The 19,059-nt window shown below is 42.2% G+C and overlaps 1 protein-coding gene across 1 annotated transcript; it reads left to right on the top strand.

Moving 5' to 3' along the window:
* The first annotated feature begins 267 nt into the window (after positions 1–267).
* Positions 268–18,602, top strand: FKBP9 (FKBP prolyl isomerase 9). The gene is made up of 10 exons (XM_071429625.1): positions 268–659; positions 4,450–4,595; positions 5,198–5,387; positions 6,060–6,205; positions 7,785–7,974; positions 10,003–10,148; positions 11,284–11,470; positions 13,690–13,835; positions 15,457–15,620; positions 16,963–18,602. The coding sequence occupies exons 1-10, from the start codon at positions 403–405 to the stop codon at positions 17,143–17,145; spliced, it is 1,755 nt and encodes a 584-aa protein (XP_071285726.1). The 5' UTR covers positions 268–402; the 3' UTR covers positions 17,146–18,602.
* Positions 18,603–19,059: the final 457 nt, after the last annotated feature.

Here is a 19,059-nt window from a genome sequence, read left to right on the forward strand (position 1 = left end):
TGCGTGTTTACGACTCTCGGGGTCCGCCCGTCTCCCGTGCTACCTTCGGAACGGAAGGAGCGCCAGGAGGGCGGCCGGGGGCAGCGCCACGTCGCACCTCCGGCCCTGGGAGGGAGCGGGGCGGGGGCGGCGGTGCCACCGCTGCGCTCCGGACTGCGCAGCCCCGCGGCGGGCGGGGGGAGCCGGCGCCGGGGCTGCTCCTCCCCCGTCCCGGGTGGGAGCGCTTCATCCACGTTTGCAAGTTTGCAGCGGTGGGAGGAGGAGGAGGAGCGGGCGGGCCGGGGCGGGCGCCTTTTCTCCCTTCCCTCTTTTCCTCCCCTCCATTCCCTCCCTTCCCTCCATCCTCCCTTCCTCCCCTCCCCGCCGAGCGCGCCCTGCGGCTGCCCCCGCTCGCTGCGCTCCATGGCGGGGCCGGCGGCCGTGCGGCGGCGGGGCCCGGGCTGCGGGTCGCTGCTGCTGCTGCTGCCGGCGCTGCTGGAGAGCTGGGCTGCCTGCCAGGCGCCGCCGGTGCCCGCCGCCGAAACCCCTCCGGACGGCACCGAGCTCGGCGTCGAGCGGCGCTTCGTGCCCGAGAGCTGCCCGCGGGCCGTGCGCCCCGGAGACTTCGTGCGCTACCACTACCTCGGCGCCTTCCCCGACGGCACCCGCTTCGACTCCAGGTCTGGCACAAGCCCGCCCTTGGCTGGGCGCTGTGGGAGGGAGAGGAGAGGAGCGAGAGTTGCTGTGCCCACGAGGGTGGTTTTTTGTGGATGTGCAGAGATTGTGGCGCTGGGTGGAGGTTCGGTTCGGGTTCCTCTGCTTATCCCAGCAGTGCCCCGTGGGCGCTTTTGGGGTGACCAGTAGAGGTTCGGTTCGGGTTCCTCTGTTTTTCCCAGCAGTGCCCCGTGGGCGCTTTTGGGGTGTCCAGTTGAAAGCAGGTCAGCGGCAGGATGGTCAGTGTCCTACATGCGGGACCTACAGATCACCATGGGAAGATGCCTTTGAAATATGAAGGGCAGAGAGCTGGGGTGTGACAGCTGGGGACGTGGGGCAAGACCTCTGTAGTGGCTGGGTCCAGTAGTTTGCTTGCCCTTGTGGATTCCTAGCACGTTCTTTCAGCTGCTTTTCCAAGGCGCTGAATGGAGCTTTTCTGCTCCAGGAGTGAAGACCACAAGGTTATTCAGCTAGCCTTAGTCCAGTAAACGGGAGTGTATATGGTATCACAGTCTCTCACAGCAGTGGTTTCCTGCCCGATTCATTCTGTACATTTCCTATGTCTTCTCCAGGCTCAAACCTACTTGGATACGATTGGTTCTGAATCATTATCCTTACCGGGAATACAAAAATTATCAGGCTGTACTTACTTGTAATTTCTTGGATACTTTATCCTTGAATAAATGTGACCTATGTACATTGAAGTGCCTGGCTGCTTTCCTGCTCTTATTTTGGGATCAGGAAGCCTAAATAGTGGGATCAGGAGATTGTGAAGGATGCTGCTACTGCTGCCAGCTTATTTGTTTTTTCTTACTTCATTCATTGCCACTGATCAAAGTATTATTTAGAAAGATAAAGCAAATTGTATTTTCAGTAATCCTGGTAATCTCCCTTGTGCTTCAAGGAAAATCTACAGCCTTAGGGAAATAACTGTCCTTCAAAGCTCAGATCTCCCTCTGGAGCTGTCTGTAGTTAGTATGCCAGTAGTGCCATGCAACCAGCACTTCTCTGACTAAAATGTGGGATGTGATAGCTGGCACTTCTGATGGTGTTGGTGCAGTTTCAGTGAAAAGGCACAGCACAGACAGTGAATCCATTGGCAGCTGATGGGCTTGGAACATGTGTCTTAACTATGGATGTGAAGACACACAAAGGCAGCATCCTCGTGGCTTATTTTATAAATATGTGACAATGGGAAAACTGGCCACGTGTTCAGAAGTGTGTTTCTGGTTGCTGCTTGTGCATTGAGGCAGGGCACCTGGAGGGGCTGCCCAGGTGCTGGCTCTCATTTTACTTTTTTGTCATTTCGTTCTGAATTACTTGGGGCAAGAACAGATTGGGCAGAACTGTACAGCATTTATCTTTTGGGATCCTCTAAATATTAGTAAATAAATAGTAATGGGGATAGTCTGGTCCAACTTGGATATTTTTGTAGCTGCCTTCATTTCAAATGGGTGCAAAATACTAGGTTTGTTCAGCTTGGGATTTTTTTCTAGATGGCAGCTCATATTGGTGTACACTTTTGTTATTCACTATGATCTTTTTTAAGACTGATGACAGTGTTTAATCATGTTCAGACACGGAAAAATAGGACTATTTTGTCTTCTCTGAGTTAATTCAAGAAATATTCTGGAGTGTTTATTCTAAAATCTTTGGTGTTCCCTTCCTGTAAGTTAGAGAGATTTAGTCAATTAATATAAAAATAAGCCCATTTTCTTACCTGTTTTTTGTTTGTTTGCTTCCTTTTTTTTTTTAAGTTTATGAGCATGCTTAGCAGCATCAGTTTAATTGAACACTATTATGAAATCAGTCTAGAAAAGACTCTAGATGTTGACCTAAGGGCAGTTTTGCTTTGTTCCTTCTTCAACTCTTGAAAATGTTCTTGAGTTTTAAAATTAATTTTCTGTATTTCCAAGGAGCAGGTAGCAATACTGCTCCTCAAGTTACCAGGCTGTTGACAAAGTCTAACTAATCATGACTGTGTTACATAAATTACCATATTATTGTCATTAGTTGTTTATATTTTTTTCCTTGGCATTGGCAGTTTTTATTTCAATAGCCATAAAATGATTTGCATTTAAAAGCTGAATTTAGTTGCCTAGTCATCTACTATTAATTTGGTCAATTCCACTAATAGAAACAAATTTTGCTTAGTTTTAAGGAATCTGCAAAGTCAGTCCTGCAAAGCTGCGTGGTCTGATCAGTGTTTTGTTCAGTTCTCTGCTTTGCATCAATGTTCTCTTAATTGTACATTTATTTTACTAAAAAGAAAGTTCTTCTGTTCTGAGTTCATCCCAGATGTATTGCCAAGCTTTGTCCATTGCTACAAAATACCATTTTGGAGAGTTTCTTAGAACCTATTATATTACTAGACTTAACATCTAAATTATGGTTTTGTGTGTATAATAGAATTTGTCAGGGTCTAATTTAAATATTTTCCATCCTTTACTGGGAGTGGGAATATTACTGCAACTGAAAGTAAATGCTCAGTAATAGAGGGTTGTCTACTTTAAGAGAAATGTTTGTCAGAAGGAAAAAAAAAGATGGAACAAACAGAGAGTTCACTCAGTAAAATATTTGAGAGATTCAAGGCTGTGGGACTGTTAGGAGGCTCAGTATGTTGTGGAAGTGATGTGTACAGTCTTGGAAGGAAAGTTTGACATCATTTCCCTAGGGATGTCTAGCTACTGGCTGCTTTCCAGAATTTTAGCATGCAAAAGGCAAAAGCCTTTTTTTTTCCTCCCCCCAGGTCTGACTTTTATATATATAATTGTAAAAAAAAAAAAGTCCTCGAAATTATAAAAGGGATTTAGGGAAACGGAAGTTGTAAAAGTTTAAAAATAAGCATGGAGCTTTTGAGATGCTTCTTGACATGTGTTTTTATACTGCTTCAAGAGGTTCAATAGCAGTAATTCAGGCACATCAAAGTGGGGTCATTGTGCAGATTTAAGGTGGCCAAATGAACCATGTAATACAGTGTTCTGCTGTGGTAACACTGCTGTTCTCCAACCTCTCTGGAAAACTGAGTCATTTAAGCATCGTTTCTTTTACCTTTTGAATATTCATGTATTATCACAGAGGAGAATAATTTGTTTCTTGATTTTTGGTCTGGCAAACCTGCCATTCAAAACGTGTCTCTGTGCTTTAACTGAGCGCTGTGAAAGTGGAGGAGAAAATAAACTACCTGTTGGAAAGCCTTACAGCTACTACTTAAAAGGCATTTTTTCCCTCTCCCTTTCTCCCACAGAGATTGGAAGTGTGATTTTCACATTGTAAAGCTTTTAGGTCTTATTTAATATGTTTGTGATGTTGCTGACTGAAATCAATATGCTGAGATCCTATGGTGGGAGCCGTTATCCTTTCATATGTCATAACAGTGTTTAATTTTTCCTTTTCTTCCTTAATTTTCTAGTGCTGCTTTTAATGTTAGTGTGTCAGTTACCTCTATGTAGTTCTGGCCTTCATGTGCCTGTAGTACCCATTGCACTCTGCTAGAATGTGTTCAGATAGGTGATGAGCAGTGGACAGAAGGAGAACTGTGTTGATGTCTCAGGAACACCTTGGATTTGCCCTTTCCTTTAGGAGCCGCTGATCCTTTAGGACTGATAAAGTTATGCTAACAGGGCAAGAGAGAGACAAGGTGCAGTTAACTGTCTTTCAAAAAAAACAAAAACAAAACCAAAAACAAACCAAACCAAACAGTGGAAGGAGGTGTAAATGAACCGCTAACATTCTTGACTGCTTTTCCCCCTTCAGCTATGACAGGGGGTCCACGTTCAACGTGTTTGTGGGCAAAGGTCAGCTTATTGCTGGGATGGACCAAGCTCTGGTGGGCATGTGTGTGAACGAGCGCCGCTTTGTGAAGATTCCCCCTAAGCTTGCCTATGGAAGTGAAGGCGTCCGTAAGTACAGCACCGGGCCAGCTGCTTGGGTATGGATTCAACAGAGCAGATGGGAAACGGAGCCCCAGGAGGGAAGGGTAGGAAATGCACGTAGTGAATTTCTGGGAGGTTATCCCCTGTTCTTCAGAGGTGTTTGTTAAGGCTATAGCGTGCAGGGATCTCTCCAGACTCCCTCTGTGCGCTGAAGGAAGAGCAGTTTGTTGCAGAAGACCTTCAGGTCCTTCACTTTTGCTATGAAAGTTAACTATTTATTTATATCTACCTCCCTGTTAAATACTTAATTAAACCAAAATTGTGGCTTTGCAGTGCTGCACAAGGTCTTCTCAGTTCCAAAAGTAGCTTTGTTCTACAGCCTCAGAGAGGCAACAAATGCTAACTCAGGATAGTGTGCCTGATTGACAGATGTGATAAAGTCCATCTTGCCAGATTCCCCCCCCCCCAATAAATAGCTGCAGCAATGGCAAAGGGCCAAAGAGTTATAAGTACACCAGGAAATAAGGTGTGCATTATGCAGCTTTTTTAGGGTATGCATGGATTGGTTCTTTTTCGCTGGTACCTTGTGTAAAAAGGGAAAGAAACCTGTGTGTGTTTTGCTTTTGCAGCTGGTGTGATACCCCCCAATGCTGTGCTCCATTTTGACGTGCTCCTGATAGATCTGTGGAACTCGGAGGATGAAGTGCAGGTTCAGACCTACTTCAAACCTGAGAAGTGTCCTCGGACAGTCCAGGTGTCTGACTTTGTACGGTACCATTACAATGGAACATTCTTGGATGGGACCCTGTTTGATTCAAGGTATGCAGCTGAGTTGTGTGTTTTTGGGTAGTTTGATCGGTGTCTCACCATCGTTTGCTCCCTTTTTACCTGTGTAACAATTAATGCTAACTGCCCAGAAACACAGGAAATGACATCTGGCATTGGATGTGTGTTAGTAATTTTTTCAGGGATTATAGGATAGCAATACTGACTCAAACCAATAAAACTGTCCATTATTTCTTCGTGGGCATTGCCAATCCAGATGCTCTTTTAAATTTTAAATTTCATTCCCTCTATGTATATTACTATTTATTGAGGTCAGTTAGAAGTCAACATAACCAGTATAGCTGTTCAGATTAGATACAAGTTTTGTAACCTTAGCAGGGTTTGTAATGAAAGTAAACCACTAACATTTTCTTACTGAGATTTTACGTGTACAGCATCTGTGCTTCATTAGAACCCAGTGGAAAATGATGCTTTAGTAACAGCTGCCTGAGAGCTACTTTCCAAAGCCTCTGTGAGGTTCCTGACATAGCTAAGCACTCTGGAAAACTTCCCAGCCAGGCCTTGGCAAATGAAGGACTGACACTCTTGGACTAGCAAGTTGTGAGCTACACTGTGCAGAGTATGTGGATTTAAAGGTTAATATTGTTCTTTCCTGTGCCACTCTGACATTTGGTTGTGATTTTTTTTTGCCTTTCTCATGTTTAGCCATAATCGGATGCGAACTTACGATACCTATGTGGGGATTGGATGGCTGATTCCTGGCATGGACCAGGGTCTCCTGGGAATGTGCGTAGGGGAGAAGCGCATTATCACAGTACCACCTTTCCTGGCGTATGGAGAGGATGGAGATGGTAAAAGTTATTCCTTTAGTTGTTACTCTTTTTTTTTTTAATCCCAAGTCATGCATATTTTAAAACAAATTTTCTGTATTTTAAATTTATGGGCAGCATTATTACCCTGTTCAGAGAGACACTACTTAACAACTTAATATTGTTGATACAACTGTAGTATTTATATACTGAAATTTTATTTCAGTCGGGAATACAGTCTGTGAATAATGTCTAGTGGCACCAAAAACTTGAAGAGATGTGACTATATAATCCTTTCAGACTGCCACAGAAAGCAGAAAAAATTTAAGAAAAAATATGTTAAATGTATTTTTAATTCCAGATGGGTTTTGTTGTGTTTTTTTTTTTTTTTTAACAAATGCTCTAGTGATAACTATGAAATAGATTGTCTTGTGAGACTGTGCAGCCTGCAGATTATATAGACATCCCCATGTTAAATTATAGTTTGTGACTTTTCCTTATATTCTTGCTCTGCTCTGGTGTTTAAGAATGTGTTTGTGATGTATGAGGTTTCATACCCCTTCTGTGGCTTCATTACCATTAACTGTGAGGCTGAAGAGGTCTTTGTTTTCAGTGAGGCAATGCCATCACTGTGGGAATAGAAGGAAATTATTCAGTTGGAGAATTCAGTAAAAAAACAAAAACAAACCCTGAACCAATAAATGACTTACTAGAAGCAAATTTGCAGAGAGACCTGAATAAATTAGAGCACTTGCAATCACCAGATAAATGAAATTAAACAAACTGGATTCTGTACCTGGGATGGGGCAGCCCTGGTTGTGTGCACAGGCTGGGGAATGGGAGGTTGGAGAGCAGCACCACGGGAAGGAACCTGAGGCTCCTGGTGGATGGCAAGTTGAACATGAGTCAGCAGTGCCCTGGCAGCCAGGAGGGCCAACCTGAGGGGAGTCAGGCACAGCATGGCCAGCCAGGCAAGGGAGGGGATTGTCCTGCTCTGCTCTGCTCTGCACTGGGGTGGCCTGACCTTGAATGCTGGGGGCAGTTCTGGGTGCTAAAATATAAGAAAGACATGAAGCTATTAGGGAGGGTCCCAAGATGAAGGGGCTTGAGGGGAAGCTGTGTAAAAAGCAGCTGAGATCACTTGGTTTGTTCATCCTGGAGAAGACTGAGGGGAGGCCTCACTGCAGTCTGCAGCTTCCCCATGAGGGGAAGAGGAGAGGTAGGGACTGATCTCTGGTGACAAGTAACAGGACCTCTGAAGTTGTGTCAGAGGAGGTTTAGATTGGATGTTAGGAAGAGGTTCCTCACTCAGAGGCTGGGCACTGGAACAGGCTCCCCAGGGAAGTGGTCACAGCACTGAGCCTGACAGAATTCAAGAGGTGTTTGGACAATGCTCTCAGGCCCAAGGTGTGACTCTTGGGGTGCCCTGTGCAGGGCCAGGAGTTGGACTGATAATTGTACTGAGTCTCTTCCAACTCAAATAATCTATGATTCTGATTTATTTTGGGAGGGGAGGTGCTTGATATTTGGCAGTACGTTACTTTTCCTCAACAAACATGTTTAAGCTTCTGCTAGAACACCTGCTGTTTCTTACCGATTTTCTGCTCTAACACTTTTGTAGGTAAGGAGATCCCTGGCCAAGCTTCCCTTGTCTTTGATGTGGTTTTGCTGGATCTGCATAACCCCAAGGATGGCATTGCTATTGAGAATCAGCTTGTGCCTGAATCTTGTGAGCGGAGAAGCCAGACAGGAGACTTTCTGCGATACCATTACAATGGCACACTTTTGGATGGCACATTATTTGATTCCAGGTAACCAAAACATTCAACTCTACAGATTTCATTTCCAGTTTGACTGCTCTGTCGTGTCCATAATATGCTCAAACACAGTTCTTTGCTTTTCCTTCCTTTTTGAAAATTTTAAGTGGACTTGGAGTCTTTTTAAAAGTCATAGAAAACTTTTCCATATGGGAAGGAAAAGAGCTCTTTTGTACCATGTCATTGTCACAGACGCCATCTAGGGGTAGTGGCCCACCCAGTGAGGCCAAGCGCTTTAGGCACACAAGCCTGAAGACTCTTTTCCCCATAGGGTTTATCTGCCAAATAGGTAATACCACTGAAGAGAGAGAAAATTATTATGATTCCATTTTTTGTCCTGAGAATTGTGAGCCAGTGTGCTAGTAGCTAGTGTGAGGTTTATCCTATTTATACTTGGAAACTGTTTGCGTTTTGAAGTCTTTCGAGACTTTTATGGGTTTGCAAAATTCAATCAGAGGGGTTTTCTGTGATAAAGGAAGAGGGATTATTGTGACAGTAAATTCAAAGCTCTGTGGGAACACGAGCCTCGTGTACAGAATCATATGAATAATACCCTTGTGGATTTCTGTGATTTTAGTTGCTTTTAGTAGAACAGTGCTTTAGTATCCTACTCTAGCTTTCAGAACAGCTGGCTAAAAAGAGGTGAGAGTGAGCCAATGTAAAATGTTCTACAAAATAAGCTCAGAGAAAAATGTTTAGCACTACTGCAACAGCCATCTCTGTAGACCTTGATTTACAATTTGTGAAAGCTTATAAGGTAAGAACTCAAAGCTTATCCACAGTGTACCTATTTCTCTTTTTTGAGATATGAGTGTCTTCTCTAGTAACTAATCAATTTTTGAAAATAGCTGTAATATTTATATGAGGGTTGCTGTCAAGAAATAGTAATAAATGCTTTGTAGACAGCAGCCTCTACATCATTCTGAAGTGCTGAGAGTTGTTAGAGAGCTTGTTCACTAAAACATGGTATCCTGACCTCTTGCAGAATTCATAAATGAAGAAATAGAGCCGCTAACAATAGGGATTGAAAACCCTGGAGCTATCCAGGACAAAGTTTCTTACTGGTACAGGGAACATGCCAAAAGCTCTGCAAATGGCTGGTGTTGAGAGCTCTAATAACATTTTCCTTTGCCTTTTTACTCTGAAATATTCAGCTGCAGAACTGCCCTGGGCAGCTTAGCCAAGGCTGTCTGGACTTAGAGCAGTTGAATAAACCTCAGAATTAAATCAGGGCCTGGTCTTGTACTGGTTTAGTTCTTTCCTAGATTAATTGTAAAGATGAATTAAACCTTTCTGCCTTCTCCTTGGGCTGTGCCTTTGTGTAACATGCCTTGAAGAAAGGCAGAAGACAGTCATGGCCATGTGAGAAACATCATTTTTGTTGTACCCTTGTTTTATTCTGTCATGAGGTGTTGAAGGAGGTCCTTCAGCCTGTGTGTTAAGTGGCTGGCTTAGGTTTTGTTGTCATGACTCATTTTAATGTTGAGCATCCCAGGAGAACCTATTTATCCCACCTGCTCCTTCTGGTAGTTGAACTACATAGCTGTGGTTGCAAAATGAGGTAGTCTGCAGGGTGTCTCATGAAAATGAAGCACTTATCAACCGTAGCTAGTTGATAAGTGCTTATTAAAGTGGTGTCAGGGCAGAAGAAATTTTAAAGGAGTAAACTTTTTTTTTTTCAGTTTCTTGTCAAAACCTGTTTTCTGTTTCATTTAAAATATATAAAAAAGTGTGATTTTTCTTTCTAGATACAGTAGAAATGAATTTGCAGATTTGCTGGCTGTTGACTAGCCAGGGTCTCACTGCTGGGTAATCAGTGACCCGTATGTCACTGAGTGATGAAACCTGGTGGCCTGGATTCATGGAACATAGTTCCTTTGTGCCTCCCTGGTGCTGGTTAATGACTGTGTGTTTGACCTAAACTGGTTTAAGAATTGTGTTGCAGAGCTATTGCAAGAGCCCATGTTTTCTTGAGTACACCTGACACTGCTGAAATGCAAATATTTCAAATATTTTCTGTAGTTATTCCCGAAACCGTACATATGACACCTATGTTGGGAAAGGTTATGTGATTGCTGGAATGGATGAAGGTTTGCTAGGTGTATGCACTGGTGAAAAAAGAAGAATAATAATCCCCCCTCATCTTGGATATGGAGAAGAAGGGAGAGGTGAGCTTGGCTTTGCATTCAAGTCTTCTGTAGTTAAACTTTTATTGCTTAGTTAATCTGTGTGTATTTTCATTTTTCTGGCATTTGAAAGGTTTATGAATTAGTTCATTATTTTGTAGACATCAAACTGACAAGGCCACATCCAGAATTTGCAGGATTATTTTGCTTAGCTAAATAGGTAGGAGAATAAAATATAGAACGATCTCACATGTAACTGGTAGCCTGAACTCATTTGGGTAATTGGTGTTTCAGGCAGACTGGTACTTGGATGCCAGGAGCTCTGCAGTGTGAGATCTTCCCTCCTGCATGTCTTAAACTCTCTATCCTGAGGGAGTTCATCATGCAAAGTTTTCTTCCCTATTCCTTCCACAGCCACAGGTTGTGCATGTAACAACAGTGAAATAACCATGTATGTGTAACATACAATTAACATTTCTTTGGGAAAACTCATTGCTATCTAAACAGATTGCTGGGAGAGGCTGAATGTGATAACCCTTCTAGCTCATCCCAGAGTTGTGGCTGGTGTTTCAAAAAGAGCCTCCTGGGATGTTACTTGGATAAGTGATTTAGGAAAAAAAGCCTTTCTTCTGGGAATGCAAGTTCTGTGCTGCAGCTTTGGAATTACTGACAAACCCCCATCCTAGGCTGGATGTGTTTTGTTAATCCTGGTGATGCACATAATCCTGGGAAGAGGGGGAAGAGGTTGCCTGCTTTTAGGTTATTTTAAGGAACTGTAACTTTTTACATAGAATGACGTTCCTTGAAGCAAGAGTTCTTGAGAATTTTGATGATCAATATTTAATTGGTACATGAAACACAAATGAGTTATTTAGGATAGTCACAGGAAATACATGGTTATTGCTTCATTTGTGCATAATTTTAAAATTCAGGGTAACAAAAGATTTTCTTTCACCATTGAACTGAGTGCATGCTTAGTGCTTTCCCACTGGTTGTCTTTCCTACATTGGTTGCAGCTTGCATCTCTCACATCCTTTAATTCTGAATGGGAAGAGCAAAATGATTCGGTAGCAGGCACAGCAGGAATGCTTATTCCTACAGGGTGCAGTACCTGGACATCATCTCCCTGTTTGGGTACCATTTCTTCTTCTGTTTGTCTAATGTGTTTCCTGTTTAGGAAAGATTCCAGGATCTGCAGTGCTGGTCTTTGACATCCATGTGGTGGACTTCCACAACCCCTCGGATTCGGTCAGCTTCACCGTTCACTACAAACCCTCCAACTGCACCGTGCTGAGCAAGAAGGGGGATTACCTGAAATACCACTACAATGCTTCCCTCCTGGATGGAACCCTGCTGGACTCCACGTAGGTATTTGAGTGCCCTGGTGAGGAGAAAGCTCCCAGCAGCAGTGAAGGCAAGAATGAATTCCCTGCAAAGCAAGCTAGCAGGGAATAAAGTGTGGTGGTGTTCTCAGGGGTCCCAGGATGAGGGAAGAGATGAGAATCTTGACTCCATGTTTCAGAAGGCTGATTTATTATTTTATGATATATATATTATATTAAAGCTATACTAAAAGAATAGAAGAAAGGATTTAATCAGAAGGCTTGAAAGGAAAGGAATGGAATGATAATAAAATCTTGTGACTGACCAGAGTCTGAGACAGCTGTGATTGGCCATTAATTAAAAACAACCACATGAGACCAATCAAAGATGCACCTGTTGCATTCCACAGCAGCAGATAATTATTGTTTAAATTTTGTTTCTGAGGCCTCTCAGCTTCTCAGGAGAAAAAATCCTACCAAAAGGATTTTTCATAAAATGTGTCTGTGACAATAAAGATTTTTATTTTTTTAAACTGAATATTTACGTCAAATGTATTTTTCTTTTTATGGCTGCCTGCCAAAGGTACATAGGAGGAGGAGAATTTAAAGACAATCTGTCATAGCATAATGAGAGAACCAAGAACAAAAAGGATGTAGGAGTGTGTTGGAGAAGAACGTAAACAGTATGTGTGGAGTGATGAAACTTGTTGCATGGCATTCTGTTTAAATGGGCCAGTTCAGGTGTCTGGGTGAGTCATGCCAGAACAACACAGGTCTCACCATGAATGAACTGTCCAGGTTTATTCAATTTCTTGTAGGGTAGGATTTGTGCTCTGTACTGATTCAGTGCTCCTGAGAGAGGTCTGCAGTGTGTGGTTTATAGTAAATGCTCACCTGTCATGTCTGTGGCACACATTGCTGCTCCTGTACTGTAGTGTGGCTTTAAGTGTCAGCATGGAGAAACTATCAGAGGCCTTGACTGTAACTGTGAGAATATTATGTCTTTTCCTCCTCTCTCTTGGCAGTAGATTTATGAGGGAAGCAAAAGATTGCTCCAGTCTGTCTCATGTAGCAGTGAAGGGAGCCTGGCACACAACTACAAGAGTATTTCTGTTAGCTTCCTTTTCTTTTTGCCTTAATCTCTGGAATAGTGCAAGTCATCCAAGCAATATTTTATTTTTTGGAAGGGAAGTTGGGAAAAGCTATTTTTAACCAGGTTATAATTAACACAGGAAGTAGCTCATGAGTTTCACAGTGTACACAATAGCTTGCAGAGCTGAAAAGCTGCCCTAATTTGGAGCACGTGGTGCAATGCTGTAGGCAAGGAGGTATACAAGTGATGTGTTTGGATTCAAAACAGTTTATATGTCAAGAATGCTCAATTTCCATTTTGTAGCAGGAACCAAGGGATGTCGAGACCGTCTCACTCACAGCAGTTTTTAGGGAATGAAAGATTGTGAAGCATGTGCTCCTAATTTTAAGGCTGACCTCTTAGCCACTGAATTATTTTCTTTCCAAATAATACTCTGTTGTACAAGCATGTCCTGCAGGCGCACAGCCAAGCCAAATAACCAAAGAAAGGCAACCAATAGAATAAAGAGCCTTAATGCTGCATACTCTGCCTTTAGAATCACAATATATGTTTGACTTTTGGCCTTTTAACTGGTGATATTTTCTAATTTTAGAAATGAGCCACGGGCAGCAAGGTATAATTCAAAATTTAATATGGTTAAATAGCAGCAGTAGTGGGTATTTGTGTTAATAGCTACTACATTATAGTGACTGATTTCATTGTTTCAATGAAACAAGAGCAACAAGAGATGGCTGATCCATTAGAAGGCACTCAGATCCCTCTATGGAGTTGGTGGTCCTGGGATGAATGTACATCTGGAATTCTTATATCTGCTGAAAAGTCCAATTACAACAGTTAAAAACATGTCAAAGGCAAAAGCCCTTATTTCAAGATAAAATACCTTGGGGTTGTAATTGGCATGATTAATGATTTTAATTGGATTTCATCCAAGAAGCCTATAATTTTAGTGCCAGAGGACATGTCAGCAGCAAAGACTTGTCTCTTTGGTGCTGGCTGTAACTTGAGAACAACTTCAGGTAACTGTTTGGTAGAATAAAGCATTGGGTACTAAGTTAATTTTTGGCAATGACAGGACACTATTAGAAACTGCTACTTCTGTGGTAACTTTGAGCAACAGAAATTTTCTATTTTATGTTGATTTTTTTTTTCATTTTTCTTTCCTTTCCAGACACAGCCTTGGCAAGACCTACAACATAGTTCTGGGATCTGGTCAGGTGGTGTTGGGGATGGACATGGGCCTTCAGGACATGTGTGTCGGGGAACGACGGACAGTCGTTATCCCACCTCACCTCGGTTATGGAGAAGATGGAGTTGGTGAGTGCACATCCACTTAGCATCTCCAGAGTGACTGAAACACAGGCATGCATGTTTTATTAGCTGCCTGGATGGGTTTTTTTTTTAGAGATTTTTCATGTCCTTATTTTAGACAGTCCCCCTCTTCCCTGTTCCCCAGTGGACATGCTGTCTGTGTTGCATTTCAAGCCATGCTGTTGCTGTGGCCAACAGAGTACAAAAGGCAGCACGTGCCCCCAGTAATGTTGCTTTGTCAGAACAGAAAGCTCCAGGCAGTCTGGTGTTGCAGAGGGATGCAAACACTGTTTTCCATGACAGGGAGTTGGGTGCTTGTGTTTGGACATGTGGTGTTATTCAAGGAGACAGAGCTGCAGGGGACTGGTCAGCCCTAATATGTTAGGAAATTCAGAAGATACATAAACTGAGTATAAGATGTGAAACAGTGTATTGGTGCAGTTAAAACTCCAACACAAATACATTTTTAGGGCATTAAGGCTTAACAATTTTTAATGCTGTGGACAGCAGTAATAGAAAGAATGATATAGAAGTGACAAGAACTTTTATGTCCAGGTACGTTGTTTCTGGTCTTGCTGGTTAAAAGGTTTGAGGGAAAGGAGTCTATAATGAGATCACCAAGATCACCAAATTCTGATGTGCACAGAAACAGTTGCATAAGTTGCTGTGTTCTTTGAATAGCTCCAGAAAAGTTTGTAGTTTATAAAGACTGTCAGGCATCACATGCAGAGCTTAATGGAAAATTAATTTGTGTTAAGAACTAAGAATATATTTCCACTTGGACCTGTCTTCTGTGAAAAATTAGGAGTTTACCATATATACAATGTTTTATACAAGATTTTATCTATTATACATGATATGTAATTGCATAGCTATATGTAATAAATTGAAAATTTCCTCATAACATGAAAAGTCTGCAGTGTAAGATACCTGTCATAAGTATTTGCCATTGTTCAGGGTACATTTGATACACATTCTGAAACATTGTATGATTTGTTACTGTGTTGGTATATGCCCGGCTATTTGAAGAAATTGCTTGGTTGCAATTTCTGTCTCTTGCAAACAGATTAGAGGTGAGTTTTCTTTTTCAACACTAAATTAAACTCCTTCCATGGCTTCCCTGAGGTAATATCCCAGGCTGCTGAGTCTCACAGCAGTATGCTGGTACACAGTGTATTGGCAAGATAAAGGAAAATGGATTATTCCCACAAGTTTAGTTTTTGAAAGTAAAAAAAAAAAAGGATGCAATTTGAATCATGGACTTATAGAATGGTTTGGAATGCAAAGGACCTTAAAGGTCAGCTAGTTCCAAGCCCCCTAACATGGGCAGACACCTTCCACTAGAATAGGTTGGTCAGGGCCCCATCCCAATTTGGCCTTGAGCATTCCTAGGAATGGGGCATCCACACTTCTGTGGGCAATCTATTCCAGTGCTTCAAGTTTTATTTTGAAAAGTTCCTTTTATGATCACCCTTGGTGAAGTGATCAGGAAGATTTGATGGGTTAGGGATCACACTAGAGAAGTGTCTTTTGGAGCAGGAAGATAAATTTAATTTTGGTTAAAACGGAAATATCCCCTTCAATGTAAGTGAGTATAAATACCCCTCTTTGCCGTTTGTTGTGACAGAAGGAGAAGTGCCTGGTAGTGCTGTATTAGTTTTTGACATCGAACTGCTGGAATTGGTGTCTGGCTTGCCTGAAGGATACATGTTTGTATGGAATGGGGAAGTCTCTCCCAACCTTTTTGAAGAAATAGACCAGAATCATGATGGAGAGGTTCTTTTGGAGGAGGTAAGCTGAGATGATGTAAACACTTGCAGTGGTTCTTTTTGACCACTATCAATGCCAATTTTGAAGGATGGAGTCTTTCCTCATTTTCTTCTCTTCTTCTTCTGGAATAGTGTTTGTCATCAAGAGAACAGGAAGGCAAGGTATCAGCTAAAACAAGGCTATTCAGCTTTTGAGTTAAAGAAAAAAGGACAGTAAGAATGGACAAACTGCATAAGATCATTTTCTGTTGTGGTTTCCTTGGTCAGCAATAAATCCTTAGAGCATAAGTGTAAAAGGCAGAGTTGGTATCCAATATTCCTTTGCTGTATCAGCCTTCTTGCTGTCTGTATCTGTGTTAATTGGCAGTTTGTGGTGAATTCTTGAGCCAAAGCTGGGCCTGCAGCAGTGTATCCAGGAGCTTTCTAATCTCTTCTGGAGCCTGGCAGTGCCAGTGGCCACTCCTTACACATGTGAATTGTGTGCTGTGCAAAGTTCTTCCCCTTGCATGCTTTTAAAATCTGCATTGTGAGGATGTCATTGTGTGCCCCAGTTGAAAGCCACTTGCTTTTGCCACACCTCTGATAACATAAAATTCTTTATGTTCTTTCAAATTCTATTTTTTTATTCTCTTCCAAAGTCTTCTTTGTCACCTTTCTCTATCCTCCTGTTTTGTCTTTTCTTCTTTGCCCCTTCTTTTCTCCCTGGAGTGGTGCTGCCTGCAGTGCTCACAGGGCAGGCTGTGGCCCTGTGGAACAGCATGAAATGTCTTTGAGGATTTAAAAACTAACACGGTAAAATCGAATTCTTGTTTTCTCTTTTCCTAGCACTCTCTACCACCTCTTTTGTTTTCCTTCCATGTCCATCTTCTCTCTTATGTTTACCTCCACATCTGTCCTTGCAGAGAAGAAAAAAGCTTTGACTGGTTTAGAGAAAGAGGTGGGGTGAGGCAGTTGCTGTCGACATCAGCAATCATCCTTGTGTGTTGTCCCCTCTAAGATGCAGGTGGGTTTCTGTTTTACAGTGAGCTTCATGTATCGCCATGCAGAATTACTGCCCTCCATCTGTAAAGAGCTGTTCCTATGTCCAGCTGTCCAACCCATCTTCCTCCTAAATGATGAAAAAGAACTTTCCTTGTTATGGGTCCAAAACCCACTGGAATGAGTGAGGAAATCCCTGCTGAGCTCCACAAAGAGTCATTTAACCTCATGTGTCTGTTCTAATTAGTTCAGTTTGGGTGGTAAACTTTATAGGGTAGTAACAGTGTCCTATGTACATTTAATAAGTAGTAAAATACTGGATGCTTTTCATTTTCAAATATCCTTTTCACTGTGAGCTGTTTTCTTCTCTTTTTCCCCCGTTTTAGTTTTCAGAGTACATCCAAACTCAAGTTGATACTGGCAAGGGAAAATTAGCTCCTGGCTTTGATTTTGAGAAGATTGTTAAAAATATGTTCACCAATCAAGACCGGGATGGAAATGGTAAAGTTACTGCTGAAGAATTCAAGTTGAAAGATCAGGAGGCCAGAGAGGAGCACGATGAACTGTAAAGATAAGGAAAAAACCAAGAATCCTGAGCTGACCTGCTGTTCAAACACGTGTACCAGAAGGAGTTTTGGCAAGCATGGTTCTGGAAGGAGAGCCCTCGGATAGCCTGTGTCTGCCTCTGCCTGGGTGTGGGTAGGCTGTTAAAATAGGAGCAGATTTTCAGTTGGAATTGTTAGGTATATCTGAAAAAAGTGTTAAGTGCCTCAAGGTGGGATGTATAGACAGGTAAGGAGTGTCCTGCTGTATGTGGTGCCGTGAACCACGTGTGTGTGGGGTCTGCTTTTATGCTAAAGATCCAAAGTTCTCATTGAACAATTCACGGTCAGTTGGGTGGATGGTCGAGAGAAAACCTACCAAGTGCTTTTAAAAGAGTTTTAAAAAACCTTCTGTATCAGAAATATTTGTGTAGGAAAATGAACCAAAATATTCCCCATAACAATAACCTGTAAAAGTTGTCAGCTCTTGATCCCAGTTCCTTTCAGAAGGCATGAGCACTCTTCCCAGTAAATGAACAAACTCACATGGGTTTTTGCCAGCAGAAAATCTGATTTGCAAATTGCAGAAACATGGCTGTGCCATTGCAAAATTTGCATAAGCTGTGACTTAAATTAAACAGACCTAGAATTGATACTGTGTATGTGTTGGGTTTTTTACCTCACGGACTAAAAGCTTCCTACCATCTGTACTGTGCTGAATTAATAACCTTGATTCTTGCTGGACAGTGTTCCCATCAGTCATTCCAAAACTTTTCTAGTTGCAGCCTCATTTATAGTTTTGTTAGACATTAAATATTAACATACACGGTCCAAATGCTGTCATAAATACTGGACACAGTTGGTTTTATGTTGGGCTTCTGTCTCCTATTTTGGGAATTGGTAGATTAAGGAGTAAGTACTTACAGTTTAAGCAGCAGAGCAGTCTGCAGTGGCAAACAAACAGACAGACAGTGATAGAATCAAGAAACAGCCCCATCTGTTTGTGTGTGCTAACGTTCTGGCCCAGGCCTCAACACAAAGTCAGCCCTGGGAGTGCTGCTCAGATTCTGTGACTCGAGGCAGTCACCCCTGTTAGCTCGACAAATGCAGCAGAGCTGCTCCCTACTAAATACACCAGACCCATTTTCTGGGAGGCCCTGGGATCCCCCTCAGTACACAGCATGCCAAGAGCACAAACACATAGAGTGAGACACTGTCAAGGAGGAGTGGGCAGGGAGTTGTGTTTTCATTATAAGCTTATAAGCTTTGTGTCTAGTTTCTTGCTTTCCTTGGTCTGTACATGTGGGATGTAAGCTCCCTGAGATGCTCTTTCTAAAAATTGGTATTTCAGATGAGAACATTTTGTATTGGTTTTTAATGCAGTTCTTACAAAAAGTGCAGTGAAATATTTTTTTGAGTTTGATACCATTAAATGTTGGATAACTGATCTTTTTGTTAAATAAAATATTGATCAACTATTAAAATTTCTTTTCTTTTTCTGGAGTTTTGATGGGTTGGGACCATGAGTTTAAGCAGATGCTCTTCCTGCAGCTCTCTTCTCTTGTACACAATAGGCTTACCCTGAATATGTTCAATACTGCTATTAATGTTCATAAAAATATTTTAAACTATGATTAATGGATGATTTTATAGCAGATGTAGAAGTTGTGGCTATCAGGGACAGGCACTTCTATTCCCAAGTCTGGGTCCAGAATGGCTCCTTACCATCTTGTGAAAGCAGCTCTTTCAGCAGACTGTTTCTCCCTTTTGCTTTACTTGGAAACGGGTTGCTCACTTTTTGCTGTGCTTCAGATGCAGTCCCTTCTGTGTGCTGACAAAGCTGAGAGAAGGAGTGGGAAGCAAGTTGTGATTGGAGTACTGCCAGAAGCAGAATTCAATGTGGGAGCTCCTTACTCTGTTCTCATATGTACCCCCAAAAAA

The sequence above is a fragment of the Agelaius tricolor genome, unplaced genomic scaffold (assembly GCF_023055355.1).
Source record: "Agelaius tricolor isolate 1412-34295 unplaced genomic scaffold, bAgeTri1.0.p SCAF_6, whole genome shotgun sequence".
In the NCBI taxonomy this organism is placed as follows: Eukaryota; Metazoa; Chordata; class Aves; order Passeriformes; family Icteridae; genus Agelaius; species Agelaius tricolor.